This window comes from Bidens hawaiensis, unplaced genomic scaffold (assembly GCF_021521415.1).
Source record: "Bidens hawaiensis isolate Kalapana, Puna unplaced genomic scaffold, B.hawaiensis_p1.1 tig00033126_1, whole genome shotgun sequence".
Taxonomy (NCBI): domain Eukaryota; kingdom Viridiplantae; phylum Streptophyta; class Magnoliopsida; order Asterales; family Asteraceae; genus Bidens; species Bidens hawaiensis.
The window spans coordinates 183,004-199,574 of record NW_027495659.1 but is presented as its reverse complement, the minus strand read 5'-3'; the positions used below and the strand labels follow the sequence as shown (position 1 = coordinate 199,574).

The following is a 16,571-nucleotide window of genomic DNA, read 5'->3' as shown; positions in this document are numbered from 1 at the left end:
GGCATTCTTATTTATTCCAAGTCCAAAGCCGAGTACGAGAAACATCATCATTCCATCCTTGTTCTCTTAAGGAAGGAACAACTTTATTCTAAGTTCTCAAAGTGTGAGTTCTGGTTGAAAGAAATTCCGTTCTTAAGGCATATAGTAAACGAAAAGGGTATCCACGTTGACCCAGATAAAATCAAAGCCGTTAAGAATTAGGAAACTCCAACCACTCCTACCAAAGTTCGTTCATTTCTTGGACTTGCGGGTTACTATCGTCGCTTCATTCATAATTTTCCAAGATCGCTATGACCCTAACCTCATTAACTCACAAGGATAAACCTTATGAATGTGGGCTAAAGGAGGATGAAGCTTTTCAAACTCTTAAGCGCATGCTTTGCGATGCACCGATCCTTGCACTTCCCGAGGGCAATGAAGATTTTGTTGTCTCTTGCCATGCTTCCAATCAAGGCCTCGGTTGTGTCCTTATGCAATGAGGTAAAGTTATCGCTTATGCTTCACGACAACTTAAGGTTTATGAAAAGAATTATACAACGCACGATCTCAAACTCGTTGTCGTTGTATCCGCGTTGAAAATTTGGAGACATTACCTCTATGGCACTAAGTGCGTGGTATTAGCCGACCACAAGAGTCTTCAACATATTTTCGACCAAAAGGATTTAAACATGCGGCAACGATGATGGGCCGAACTACTTAGCGACTACGACAGCGAAATTCATTACCACCCTTGTAAAGAAAATGCTGTAGCCGACGCCCTTAGTCGAAAGACCCATGTGAAATCAATTTTTCTTTCTAGCGTGACCGTTCAAACCGATCTCCAACTTCGTATCTTTGAAGCCCAACATGTCTCTGTCACTGAGGGCAATATGTATGATGAGATGTCCTATGGTGCCGAGAATAAACTTGAAACTAAGCGTGATGGCTTGTTGTATTACCTCAATTGTTTTTGGGTTCCTAATCGTGGCAATCTTCGCACATTCATCATGGACGAAGCTCATAAGTCTCGATATTCCATTCATTCCGGTGTGGATAAGATGTATTTTGATCTACGTTCCACATTTTTGTGGCCCGGTATGAAGAAAGGCATCTCGTTATATGTGGGAAAATGCCTTACTTGCGCTAAAGTTAAGGCCGAGCATCAAAGACATTCTGGTCTACTCGTTCAACCACACATCCTTGTTTGGAAATGGGAAGATATCTCTATGGATTTCGTGTTCAAGCTTCCGACTACTCGAAACCATCACAACCGTATATGGATTATAGTTGACCGTCTAACTAAATTGCTCATTTCATTTTGATTAACGAAAAGTTTTTGGTTGACCAACTTGCTCAGATTTATGTTCAGCGTATTGTTTGCCGTCATGGTATAACTTTGCGTATCATTTCCGATCGTGATAGCCGTTTTACTTCTCACTTCTGGTCATCGCTTCAAAATGCGTTGGGAACTTGATTGGATCTTAGCACCACCTATCATCCTCAATTAGATGGAAAATATGAGCGCATGATACAAACGCTTGAAGACATGCTTAGGTCATGTGTCATAGATTTCGGTGGAAACTGGGATTCTCATCTTCACTTGATTGAGTTCTCGTACAATAATAGTTTTCATTCGAGTATTGGTATGGCTCTGTTCCTAGCACTCTATGGTCGTAATTATCGATCTCCTATCTGTTGGAACGAAATTGGTGAAAGCCAAATCACCGGTCCAGAACTTGTTCAAGAAACTACTTATTTAATCGGTCAAATCCAACAAAACCTCTTAACCGCTTGTAGCCGTCAAAAGAGTTACGCCGATAACCGACGACGACCCCTCGAGTTTAATGTTGGTGACCGTGTCCTTCTCAAGGTATCCCCTTGGAAAGGTGTTGTTTGTTTTGGCAAGAAAGACAAACTATCTCCTCATTTCGTTGGACCTTTCAAGATTCTTGCTCGTGTTGGTAGTATTGCTTACACACTCAAACTTCCTCAAGAGCTTTCTAACGTTCATCCGACATTTCATGTTTCAAATATGAAGAAATGTCTTGCTGAGGGAAACCTCCATGTACCACTCGATGAAGTACGCATCGATGAAATAATGCACTTTGTCGAGAAACCAGTGGAAATCATGGATCACAAAGATAAGGAAACTAAACAAAGACGTATAACTTTGGTAAAGGTTCGCTGGGAATCCAAGCGTGGCGCTGAATTCATTTGGGAATGAGAAGATCAAATGTGAATAAAGTATCCCCATCTTTTTGTTACAAATTCTTCTACTTAATTTCAGGACAAAATTCTCAAAAGTAGGGAATGCTGAGACAATTGTCAATTTTTCGTATTTTTATTTATATCGGTATTTGTTAAACCGAGCCGTTTACACTTTTCAATATATTCGTATTTGAAAGTTATCAGTTTATATCAATTTCAATGATTAAAGTTTGTTTCCGTTCATTTCATATTCGTAGTGTTCATTTCCGAGCTATAAAAGTTTATAAAATAATCAATCTCCAAACTATCTGGTATAAAATATGACTAATCAATAGATATTAAATTATACCAAGTTTTAATCAAATATGTACAATTATAAAGTTCAAGGTTTAAAGTGTAATTAAAGTTTAAAAACAAACTGTAAGTTATTGAAAGTGCAAGGGCTTAAAGTGTAACATCTAAATAATAATAATAATAACAACAACAACAATAATAATAATATAAAACAAAACCCAACCCAGCCACGTCCTTTTCTACCCGTATGTTTTTCCGACGCAAGTTTGGTCGCCGGATTTCCGGTGCCAGCAACCTCTAATATACCCGTATACATATCGTTTTAATCCGTTAATAACCCCAAACGACGTCTCCACAACTCCTAAACATTATTATGTAATTTATTTAATCATTTACGATCCAGTTAACTCCTATTAATCACTAAACTCATCGGACTATAATCAAAGTGGTAATAATACAAATTAAACATTAAACGACACAATTGACACTATAAAAAAAGGACCCTAATCATCGTCCGAATGTTCCGCAAACCTTACAATACACAAACAGATTATCCACAACCTCCAATCCGTTCATCAAAGTTAACTCCGGCCGAGTCTAATTCGTTGTAATTCTGTGACCTTTAAAGATAATTTTTATATGAAATCGTATTAGTTTCAATCGTATAAAAAAACCCCTAACTTTAATTTAACAAACATGGAACATATTTGAATAATTGAATTCTAGGGTTTATAGTGAAGAAGATGAACTTGATGATAATATATATATTTTTCTGTTTCTGACTTTATAACACAAACACAGTTTGGTCTGGTGGTTGTGAACACTTGGTGTGGTCTTAGAGACCTGGGTTCAAACCTTGGTCTTTGCACATCCTTTTCATATATTTTTTTTACCATGTCTATTAAATAGAATAAATTGCATATATGTTAATAAAATCATTAATAAATAAAATAACAATTGTTTTAGATTATATTCATCCAAGAATCCAACCTTTACAACCCGAACCATTCGTTAAGACTCGTAAAATAACTATATAAATATACATATCCATATTATCATCGTAAACTTTATAGATTCTAAAAAGACAACAATTATACTAAAACAAAATACACCGGCTACGCTAAGATCCCATAACATTATTATATACAAATTTAGTATAAAACTCATAAATAATATTATAATAATAAACCGTTAAAATCCATTAAACCTAAATATTAATATACTTAAAAAGGGCAAAAGTATATATGCAAATAATAACATATGAACTTTATAACCAATATTTTATTTTCCATTATTTTGTTAGTAATTGTCGTGTTTATTATTTTAGTTCGCGTCATTCAATCGTTCGGTTTCATATAACGCCCTTTCTGATTTTCTTTTTCAAGTTGTCATCCAATTCCAAATGTGAGTTTCTCACACCCCCTTTTTACCCTTTTTAACTATTTTACGGCTAGCATATATATCCTATCAACAATTCAATTTCTTTTAAATTATTATTTACAAACTATTATTCGTTACATGGACTTGTGTATTTACTTGTTACTTGCTACAATATTACGTGCATGAATTTCTTCGATAAATATGATCATACTCCCCCTTTACACTCAGATACATGTTTCTAGTGGAAAAGGGTCTTTGATCTGAATACGTTGGTGCACAATCCCAATTGGAAATGACCTTCATATATTCTTTACACTCAAGACCTTTGATTCGAGTGTAAAAAACCCTTATGTGATTTTCGCAAGTTTTCATCGAATTGTATGGTTTTTATATAGTATTTAAACTGTGTGAACTCACCAACTATTAAGTTATTTGACTTTATTTTATATATATATATGTTACAGGTACAACTATTAGAGGATGCAACGGTTGAATACACTAGACCTAGGATATCTTAAATAAAGATTGGACGTTTATTGTCATTGTAATTTTTGTATTTGAAATAACTTGTGTACTTGATGTTTTTGAAAGAATTAATGATAATATTGTCACTTAATAGTGTCACATGTATTTTGGCAATATGTATGTCGCACCGGGGCGTATTCCGCTTTAGCCGGGGTGTTACAGGTGAAATTTCAAATGATAGTATTACTTTTGAAGGGATTAATTATTGTGATAAGATGGATCACAATTTGCTGAGTGTGTCTCAGATCGGTGATAAGACATTCTCCACATTATTCACTAACAAGGAATCCCATACATATTAGAGCTGAGGGTCTCTCTGGAAGCCACCTCTTTTTCCATTTGGATAGAGGTACGGTGTGCCTGCATCCCACCCTCCCCAGACCCTACTTACAGCTTTGCTGTTGGTGGGATTTCACTGGGTATGATTGATTGATTGATATTCACTAACAAGGAATGTGTAATCCTTAAACCGGTTTATATTATTCTTGAGGACATTGTAGTCATGAGATTGCCCCGATCTAATGATGTTTACGTACTCAAAATGAGTTGTAATGTATCGATTTCTTCTTCTACTGAAACTTGTTTTATCATGAAAGCAATCTAGAAAGACTCAATCTTGTGGCATAGGCGTATGGCTCATATTCATTTTTGAAAGATGAATCACTTGATGAAAAATTATTTGGTAGACGGTGTTTCACCAAAACATTTCAAATTGACCAATCATTGTGTTGCATGCAAGAAGGGTAAACAGAATAAGAAGTCGCACCCGTTGAAGCTAATTAATTCCATTGATACTCCTTTGGAACGTCTTCATATGGATTTCTTTTGATCCAGTCATATCGTTCGAGTACCGCTGGAGATTGGTATTGTTTAGTTGTTACCAATGACTATTCAAGGTATTCATGGGTGTTATTTATGAGCTCCAAAGATTAGACACCAGTTCCTGTGCAAAGTTTGATCACTAAGATCGAATCACTTTACAAACATGTGGATTATCAAAGATAAACTACACCACCTGCTGACAAGGGACCTGATTAGATGTTTTGAGGAGTTATTTAAGTTGGTTACTCCATCGGTTTAGGTACCAAATGAAGACTTTATTCATGCTTATTTGGAAGAACAAATGTTTTCCATACCAAGATATTCTATTTATGATGATGGCGTGGTACAAGTTCAACCTGATACATCCGATGATGTTTCTGTCTCTTCTGATGATATTCATTTTGAAGATTCTTTTTCTGCTACATTTGATACTACTCCAGAGGTTACTGACTTACTTGTTGGTGAATTATCTCAAACAGTGAATGGGTTAGCAGTTGAAGAAAACATCACTAACTTAGAAGACGATGTTGTTGTTTATGAGAATCCGACTTTTCGGATTAACTTGTATCATCCTCAAAAAAACATCATTGGTGATCTTAATGATGGTTTCCGTATGCGACATCAGGTCACTAATATATGTGAAGATAATGTATTGTATGCATATGCCGACATGCATTCTTCAGGAATAATGAGCATTACCCGATACACTTGCTATTTATGTCAAGTAGAGCCAACAAGTGTTTCTATAGCATTTCAAGATTCTTCATGGGCAGAAGCAATGCAAGAAGAATTGCAAACTGGGTGTGTGGGATCTCATTGATAAAGTTGATTGGGTTAACAAGCCTAGCCCGGCAAAATGGGTGTTTAAGTGTAAAAAGGATGTTCGTGGGGTCATTGTTCGTTATAACACACAGTTGGTTGTGCAGGGATTTAATCATCAAGAAGGCATGAATAACACCGAAGTATATGTTCCTGTTGCAAGATTGGAGGCTATACGTATTTTTCTAGCCCATGCAGCCTTTAAGAATTTCAGAGTTTATCAAATGGACGTTAAAGGTGTGTTTCTTAACGAGGAACTTCATGAAGAGGTTTTTGTCAAGCAGCCTCCTGGTTTTGAAGATTGTGACTATCCTGAGCATGCTTACCTTTTAAACAAGGCTCTATATGGTCTTCATCAATCCCTGAGAGCTTGGTAAAGCACACTTGCTGACCATCTGATCGATAGTGGCTTCAAACAATGGACTGTGGATTGTACTTTATTTTGCAAGATAGTTGAAGAAGATTTGCTCCTTGTCCAGATTTATGCCAATGACATCATATTTGGCTCAACAAACGACGCTATGTAAGGACATCGAGAAGTCAATACAAACCAAGTTCGAGACGATCTCGATGAGAGAAATGAGTTTCTTTTTAAGGTTGGAGGTTCATCAGTCTGAAGATGGGATCTTTATCCATCAGACGGTCTATGTGAATGATGTCTTGAATCGATTCAAGATAACTGCCGGAAAAGTCCCTTCTACTCCTCTTCCCGTGGGTCACAATTTGCCACTGGACGAATTGGAGAATACAATTGATACTATCGTTTATCGAGTAATGATTGGTTCTTTGATGTATTTAAACACATTGCATCCTAGTATAATGTTTGTTGTTTGTTTATGTGTCAGGTATCAAGCGAGTCCCCGAGTGACTCATCTGACAGTTGTGAAGCGTATCTTTCACTATCTGAGGGGTGATCCTGACATCGGGTTATGGTATCCGAAGGATGATAGTTTCGATCTTACTGCTTTCTCAAAATTTGACTATGAAGAATGGAAGATCAACTTCAAGTCAACAACGGTGGGTTGCCAGTTGTTAGGAAACCGGCTTGTTTCCTTGCAGTGTAAACAAATTTTATGGATCCAACAACACAACAGTATCTACTTCAACTGTTGAAGCCGAATACATGGCAACCTCAAGTAGTTGTTCACATGTTTTGTGGATCCAATAACATTTGCGGAATTACGGTTTGAAGTTTCTTACTACTCGTATTTCATTGATAACTCGACACCCATATGCATAACGAAAAAACCTGTGCACCACCATAAAACGAAACATATTGAAATTCATTATCATTTTATCCGTGACTTCTATGAAATGAAATTAATTGATATTGAAAAAGTGCACACGGATCATCAAAAGGCAGACTTTTTTACCAAAGCTTTGATAAAACGAGATTTAATTTTTTGCTTGTTTACATGGTTTAAAATCACTTGCTGATTTCCTAAAGCTCGGGTAATCTTTTTTATGTTTTTGCATAGTTTTTTTTTCTTTAATATTTTGGAGTTTAGGGGGAGAAAAGTGGGAAAATACAAAAATATTGTGCTTTCTTTTTGTACAGATAAAATTCAAAAACATTCAGATATTTTAAAAATCCAAAAAAATTAAAAAATATGCTCCTTAAAATGTGTTTTGAAGCAAAAAGGAAAAATGATAGTACATTGATCATTTATGATCTAAATTTTAGAATAAAAAATAGGCATAAAAAACTGTGTGGTTGTAAGGCCCCGTTACTGGTGCCTCACATTGAGACGTTGGATTTTCTCATTCACATAGTTTTAGTTATCAGAGTTAATAAAAACATTCGCGGAATATAAAAACTTTCATAAACATTACATTAGTCCATAACTTGTCTTAGAATAAACACCTTGTCTTTCAAAATAACATAATATTAAACATAAACGTCTTCCGATGCCAGCCTCTTATTCAATGCCACGTGTTCCCCTCAAGCGAGTTGTCTCATTCTACTCACCTGCGTGCATACTAAAAGTCAGCTACGCTGAGTGAGTTCTAGTTAATAACATAACATACTTTACATAATTCAAATTCAAATTCTACTTTGCTCTATTCTATTATGCCTCGGATATTATTAGGGTCCGGTCCCTTTTTCTGCCTTGGATATTATTAGGGTCCAGTCCCTTTTCTGCCTCGGAAGTTATCAGGGTCTGGTCCCATTTCTGCCTCGAGATAATTAAAGGGCCGGTCCCTTTTATGCCTTGGATATTATTAGGGTCCAGTCCCTTTTCTACCATGTAGACCGAGAACTCATCCCGACCGAGAACTCTGGTCTGACCGAGAACTCGAGTTGGACCGAAGTCTCGTGTTGACCGAAATCAAACCCTGGCCGAAAACACAGGCTGGCCGAAAACTCCAAAAGGTGGCCGAGAACCCCAAGTTCAGCTCATCCTTCCATTTTTTATGTTTTCTACCTTGCTCAATTACTGCTCTAAGGTTCAAATCATGAACTTTTAACCCCTTCTTACCATCATTCATAACTGTTTCACACCCATTACCATCACGTCTTCAAGATCTAACACGTTTTAGATATAAAGCTTAAACCTTTATGGGTTTAAAACGTTCTAGGCTAGATCTAGGGTTTCCTTTATGAGTCGTTTATATCCATAAGTCCATTTCGTCTATTTTTAATCATCAACTTTGTATTTTTATGAAACATCTAGACCCGATCTACTCTAGGGTCAAGTTTCATGGAAAACCGTCCACAAAAATGTAACCTTTAAACGTAAAGAGCATAACTTTTGATGTTTCTAGGCTACGGCTAGCTTGATTCTTGGCCTTGGACTTTCTATCTAGTTTTAAGGTCAAAGATCCGATGTTGCTATGGTCGGTTTAAGGGGTTGGACGGCGGACGGCGGCTAAGGAGGTGTTCTTTGGATTAAGTGTGTGTTTTAAGGTGTAAAATGGATAAGATGGATGCAAATGGAAAGATTTAGGGTTTAAGAGGTATTTATACTCCCTTAAGCCCATGGACCTAAAGCCCATCTTTCCTTTTTAGTCCATGATTAATTCCATTTACTTAGCCTACTTACCTTTCCCTTTTACCATTTATTATTTATTTATTAACTCAAGTAACTTTTCCATTATAAGAAATAATATGCAAAATATTATTACCATTCGAAATTTTGGGATGTTACAGTGGTTAAATGTATTGGTGCATTGATATGTCTTATACAAACAAGTAAGGTAGAGTATGTGATAGAAACATAAAAATTTCCAAATTGAAAGAGGTGTTAGTCTCTTACAAAGTCTTGGTGATGAAGGCAGAAATGTAATAGCCTGTCATACTCAAGCCTTAAATTAATTTGTTCACTAAAAATCAAAATTCAAATAATGCTTCTAGTTAACGGTTAACACTTCAACGGTGTATGGTCTTATGGCCTTTAATCCTGTATTGATGGGATGCTTCAAGTTTTCTGACATTATGAGTCTTTATGTGGTTTATCATCTGGGTATTCGCAACTATGAATATTAAATTTCTTTATAAGAGAACCCATTAAGTCATTAAACTTGATCACTGTTGTGCTTTGTACAAATTCATTACTGACTTGACAACCACACTGTCAGTCATACATTGCTCCTCCCTTGTGTGCGTCTTAATACCAATAAGAAACGGACACCAGGGGATACAATGTCTGCAAGCTATATAGATGAAATCATGCATACTCATTCATGGTAAAGGAATTTTGGAGTATTGCTTGATAACGGGGGTATATCTTATAGTGGAGATTATTTTCTAGATTGCTAAAAACTATTAATCATATATTTGATTAACTAGTTTAATGGTTTAAGTCAAGTTGGGTTGACATAGTAAAAATCAAATTAAACCTGAATCGAGATTAAAAGCTGAGAGTTTCTGATATCTTGTACTGTAATTGAACTTTAAACATATCACAAAAAATCCTGAAACATTTGTTATAAGATTTAGGTAGATAACAATATCAATGACCAACTTAAGGCCAATCATAATAAAGTTGAATATTAAACCTATTATAGATGAAATTCTTGATCAATATGATTCCTTGCTCAACTCACAAAAATATGTATTGCTTTCGTAAATTGCTTTTTATTTTTGCATATAGTTTTAGTTTTGTAGTTTTAATTTGAAAATATTCAAAATTATAAAAGATTTTATCTCTGGATTATTTTCATTTACCGAGCTACGTGAATAAAATATTTGAAAAGAAAAGGATTTTCCCACGATTTAAGTTACTTTTTGTTAATGTAAGCGTTTTTAACTTAATATTTTTTTTTCTTTTTTGGGTAAAATTTTTTTTAGTGTATTATAAAGTAAGTTAATCAAAACATTGTTATTGATAGTTATTTAACTGGATTGAAATGTTAGATTTTCATTTTTTTAAGGTAATTATACAATTCGTTACAATGTTGTAACGAATGGGGTACTCATTTGTTAATGTAAACAACGAATGGATGGCCATTTGTTAAAGTATGATAAAGAATGTAGTAAATTCGTTACCCATGCACATTCGGTTCCGCTATCAGGTAATGAATGGGTGGGATTCGTTGAAACAGTTTGACGAATGAACAACGAATAAATGGCTATTCATTATTTTAATGCTTGAGTTTATTCGTTAATACTATTAATGAATGGGCTTACGAATGAATGAACATTCGTGTATTTTAAATATAACGAATGAGCTTAATCGCTTACCTAGGGTTCTGTGCTACGTGTATGAAATATATAAGCTAAGATTAATCGAATGAAGTCTCATACGTTCAATAATATTTACCTAGAAAAGAGAGAAAACCAAGAGACACTCTACCAATTTTTTTCATAAATCCTATACTTTTTTAAGACGTATATTGAATTATTCTATTTTGATCTGCAGGTAATAACGAGTTCATTGAGGTATTGTTCATCAGTTTTCATCCAGATTTAAGGGTTTAATTAGATGGTTACATGAGCAGACATAAAATTAACGAATTAACCTTTAAATCATATCAGTTTAACCAAATAGATTGTTGGGTTTGTAGTTGATGTTATTCCGGACAGTTTGATATAACATTTAAAGTATAAAACTGATGTTTGGTCTTGATTGGAATTTCAAAATTGTATGTTCACTTTCTGTGTTCTTCGTAAATTTTAACTCTTGACCAATTGGAGTCAAGCTGTTCATTCGTCTTCTTGCATTCGTTCTTTGTAACGAATGAGGCATTCATTCGTGATATTGATAAAGAATGTGAATACATTCGTTATGAATTGTAACGGATAAGTATCATTCATGAAACATGTATTACGAATGAGACTTATTTATAACGAATGGATTTTAAAGATTTTAAAGTATAATTTGGATATTAATTGTTCAGTTTTTACAGATATGGCCGATGAATTAAATATTGATGCTCCTCCTGCTCAAGAAGAACTTCAACATGTAGATCAACAAGTGGAAGAAGAAATTAAGGTTGCCGAGCTATCTTACGACAAAAAGCACAATATTTGTGCTTTCTTGGTCGATGACTTCTTTGGGAGAGCAATGTTCCGTAGCATGATTGATTTTCTTAAAAGATCAAAGATTTTCTACGCTATCTCAGCTGATACTCCAATCTACTTTAGCATTTTCCATCCTTTTTGGGATTCTGCTAAGTAATAATGCAGAGAAACAGATCGAGGCAGACTTTCAGAAAAAGAAGATAATCATTAATGTAGACGTTATATGCAAGGCATTACGGTTGCCTACTACTGCATACGAACTTTGTGAATTTGATAAGAAATTATCAAACGATTGTTTGTATGCTTGAAGTACAAGGGTGATCTCGAGAAGTCACAATACAACATGGCTTATTTATGTCATTATAAGTACCTACTTCACGTACTTATACATTGTCTCGGTGGACGAAAAAGAGGTTTCGATTAATTCCGTATCATGCTACAGTATGCATTCGTACCCTTATTACCAAACATGTCATTTAACTTCTCTGAGCTTGTATTTTATCATCTCAAGGAGAACTGCACCACACGCCATGTGAAGAACAAGTTCCTCATGTATCCGACGGTCTTGTAACTTATTATTGACCACCTGGAGATGAATTTGGCAAGAGATCCAAAGTCGAGGGATGATATCATGACGTTGGAACACATGAGTGAAGAAAAGATGAAGCGTTTAAGAACTTGTCATGATAAAACGTCGGAGAACATGCCCAAGTTTAAGAGATTGATTGGTCACATTGCTAGACCTAGAATTAGCGGCAGTGGTATTCTCTTTAAAATCATGGAGACATTATTTATATGGGGTGAAATGTACTATCTACACTGACCATAAAAGTCTCAAATATTTCTTTGATCAGAAAGATTTAAACATGAGGCAAAGGAGATGGTTGGAATTGGTTAAAGATTATGATTGTGAAATCAATTAACAGCCTGGAAAAGCAAACGTTGTTGCAGATGCTCCTAGTCGAAAAGAGGGGCAACAATCTACCCAGACTATATATTTGAAAATGGCGGTAACTTCAAACTTATTTGCAAAGATCAAGGAAGCTCAAACAGAAGCCTTGAAGGAAGAAAATCTTAAACAAGAAAGAATAGTGGGACATGTAAAAGATTTGAATGAAAATGAATATGGTGTAAAGACTCGATATGGTCGTATTTGGATTCCAAATACATTTGATGTGAAAAATATTACTTCTTGACGAAGCTCATAAATCAAAATATTCTATTCATCTCGGTGCAACCAAGATGTATCATGATTTACGTGCCGACTATTGGTGGCCTGGTATGAAACGTGATATTGTTAAACACGTCGAAAAATGTTTGACGTGTTTACAAGTGAAGGCGGAACATCAAATACCCTATGGGAAGATCCAACCACTAGAAATTCCCAAGTGGAAGTGGGAACATATTACAATGGATCTAGTAACTAAATTGCCAAAGACGTCAGAGGGTTTTGATGCAATTTGGGTTATTGTAGATCGATTGACAAAGAGTGCTCATTTTATACCTATACATGAATCATATTCTTCAGAACGTATGGCCGAGGTGTATATGAAGGAAGTGGTGTCACGACATGGGGTGCCGATGTCGATTGTGTCCGATAGAGACACACGGTTTACTTCTCGGTTCTGGAGAAAATTTCAGGAGGAATTGGGTACTCGTTTACTAATCAGTACAGCATAACGGAAATGGAAGGTGCGTTTGACACAAGTCATTGTGCTTTGAAAGATAAAGTCATCTATGCGTCAAACTCACTATGAGGCCGAGCAAGGGACTGGTGGGATGTATTAAAGAAAGAAAGAGGTCAAGCAGGAATCATACAAATGACATGGGAAGAATTTAAAGTGATCTTCCTAAAACATTTCTGCCCACAAGCATCAATTGAAAGGATTGCTGATGAATTTCTCCACATGACTCAAACTTATCAAACTTCGGAAGAAATTACTGGAGAGTATTTCGATAGACTCCAATTTTGTCCTTTTATGGCAGATGAAAAGATGAGGATTAATCGATATCATCGTATGTTAAAAACGGATATTCATGAATTCATTAATCCATCGAAGTGTGAAACTTTAGAAGAAATTATAAATTGGGCACAAGAAAGAGAAACATAATTAAACTGACAAAAAACTAGTGGTGAAAAGAGAAAAATAGAAACTTTTAGTACTCCTTCAAAAAAATTAAAGTCAAATTTTTCAAAGAAAACGGAGTCACACGTGGGAACTCATCATTGCAACACTTGTGGGAAGAATCACCCAGGTGAATGTCGTCTGAAGCAGAACATCTGCTATAGATGTGGAAGGGTAGGTCATACCAGTCCACAATGTTCAAGCCCGATAAATGTGTGTTATTATTGTAATATGTCCGGACACATAAAAAGTGAATGTCCAAAATTACGCGGGGGTGAAGGAAAGGGAGTGGATACTAGGCAGGCACGTGCAAAAAGTGCTGACAAGAAGGGAGAAACATCTAGAGTGCGTGGAAGAGCTTTTCAAATAACAACAGAAGAAGCTAAAGTCACGCCAGATGTAGTGACAGGTATTTTCTTAATCAATTCTATTCCCGCGCATGTGTTATTCGATTCCGGAGCTAGCTATTCGTTTGTCTCTATGAAGTTTAGCAAATCTTTCACTCACCCTACTACTAAACTAGTAAATCCTTTGGAGATAGAAATAGCTGATAGCAAAAGCTTTCTAGTGTTAGATGTGCATCCTAATTGTCGTCTTGAGGTTGAAGGAGAAGTTTATTATATTGACCTTATTCCTATGATTCTTGGAGAATTCGATGTTGTAATAGGCATGGATTGGTTATCTCGCCATCATGCTCAAATCATATGTCATCAAAATATTATCCATCTTTCTACCCCTAGCAGTAGACAAATCTCAATTTATGGTGAGAAAAATGGGAGCCTCTCTATTTGCTCGATAATGAAAGCAAAGAAATATCTAAATCATGGGTGTAAGGCGTTCCTAGCCTATGTTGTTGATACAAGTCAAATGGAGATGAAGATTGAAAATGTTCCAATAGTAAATAAATTTCCCGATGTATTTCTAGACGATCTTCCGGGTATACCGCCCGAAAGAGAAGTTGAATTTCGAATTGATCTTGTTGCAGACGCCAAACCAATTGCAAAGACGCCTTATCGTCTAGCCTCCACTGAAATGCAAGAGCTTATGTCTCAATTGCAAGAACTTCTTGACAAGGGCTTTATTCGTCCTAGCATATCGCCATGGGGTGCACCAATTTTATTTGTTAAGAAGAAAGATGGAAGTATGCGTATGTGTATTGATTATCGTGAGTTGAATAAAGTTACCATCAAAAATAGGTATCCATTACCTAGGATTGATGATTTATTTGACCAACTCCAAGGGACTAGTTGATTTCTCTAAAATAGCTTCGCCGTTGACTAAACTAACTCGAAAAGATATTAAATTTAATTGGGGAAGTGAACATGATGAAGCATTTCAAACCTTAATGATGAAACTGACACAAGCACCGGTGTTGGTGTTACCAGAAGGAAGGAACAGAAGACCTAGTGGTTTATTGTGATGCTTCATATTCGTGTTTGGGACGTGTACTTATGCAGAGAGGTAAAGTTATTGCATATGCATCTAGACAATTAAAACCCAATGAATTAAATTATCCAAATCATGACCTAGAATTAGCGGCAGCGGTATTCGCTTTGAAAATATGGAGACATTATTTATATGGGGTGAAATGTATATCTACACTGACCATAAAAGTCTCAAATATTTCTTTGATCAGAAAGATTTAAACATGAGGCAAAGGAGATGGTTGGAATTGGTTAAAGATTATGATTGTGAAATCATTTACCAGCCTGGAAAAGCAAACGTTGTTGCAGATGCTCTTAGTCGAAAAGAGGGGCAACAATCTACCCAGACTATATATTTGCAAATGGCGGTAACTTCAAACTTATTTGCAAAGATCAAGGAAGCTCAAACATAAACCTTGAAGGAAGAAAATCTTTAACAAGAAAGAATAGTGGGACATGTAAAATATTTGAATGAAAATGAATATGGTGTAAAGACTCGATATGGTCAAATATGGATTCCAAATACATGTGATGTGAAGATATTACTTCTTGACGAAGCTCATAAATCAAAATATTCTATTCATCCCGGTGCAACCAAGATGTATCATGATTTATGTGCCGACTATTGGTGGCCTGGTATGAAACGTGATATTGTTAAACACGTCGAAAAATGTTTGACGTGTTTGCAAGTGAAGGCGGAACATCAAAAACCCTATGAGAAGATCCAACCACTAGAAATTCCCAAGTGGAAGTGGGAACATATTACAATGGATCTAGTAACTAAATTTCCAAAGACGTCAAAGGGTTTTGATGCAATTTGGGTTATTGTAGATCGATTGACAAAGTTTGCTCATTTTCTACCTATACATGAATCATATTCTTAAGAACGTATGGCCGGGGTGTATATGAAGGAAGTGGTGTCACGACATGGGGTGCCGATGTCGATGTGTCTCACACACGGTTTACTTCTCGGTTCTGGAGAAAATTTCAGGAGGAATTGGGTACTCGTTTACTAATCAGTATAGCATATCACCCACAAACTGATGGTCAAAGCGAACGAACAATACAAACCCTTGAAGATATGTTAAGGGCATGTATTATAGACTTTGGAGGGAGTTGGGATAAATATTTACCATTGGCAGAATTTTCCTATAATAATAGTTATCATTCGAGCATAGGAATGCCTCCTTATGAAATTTTATATGGTAGAAAATGTCGAACCCCAATATGTTGGGGAGAGGTCGGTCAACGGGAACTTGGTAGTAAAGAAATTGTAGCGGCTACAACTAAAAAGATAGATTTAATTTGAACTCATCTCAAAGCTGCCTAGAATAGACAAAAGTCTTATGCCGATAAACGAAGACGACCGATTGAATTCCAAGTGGGGGATCATGTGATGTTAAAAGTCTCCCCGTGGAAAGGTGTAATTCGCTTTCGTAACGAGGCAGGTTAAGCCCACGGTTTATTGGTCCTTTTAAGATCATAGCTCGAGTTGGAAGTGTAGCATATCGTCTAGAGTTACCCGATGAG

General features: G+C 35.9%; 1 protein-coding gene across 1 annotated transcript; it reads left to right on the top strand.

Annotated features, from left to right (window-relative positions):
- The first annotated feature begins 13,848 nt into the window (after window positions 1–13,848).
- Window positions 13,849–15,925, top strand: LOC143584432 (uncharacterized). Its single transcript, XM_077066494.1, has 5 exons — window positions 13,849–14,722; window positions 14,814–14,992; window positions 15,075–15,161; window positions 15,254–15,409; window positions 15,536–15,925. Exons 1-5 carry the CDS (start codon window positions 13,849–13,851, stop codon window positions 15,923–15,925), a joined length of 1,686 nt encoding a protein of 561 aa, XP_076922609.1.
- The last annotated feature ends 646 nt before the right edge of the window (window positions 15,926–16,571 follow it).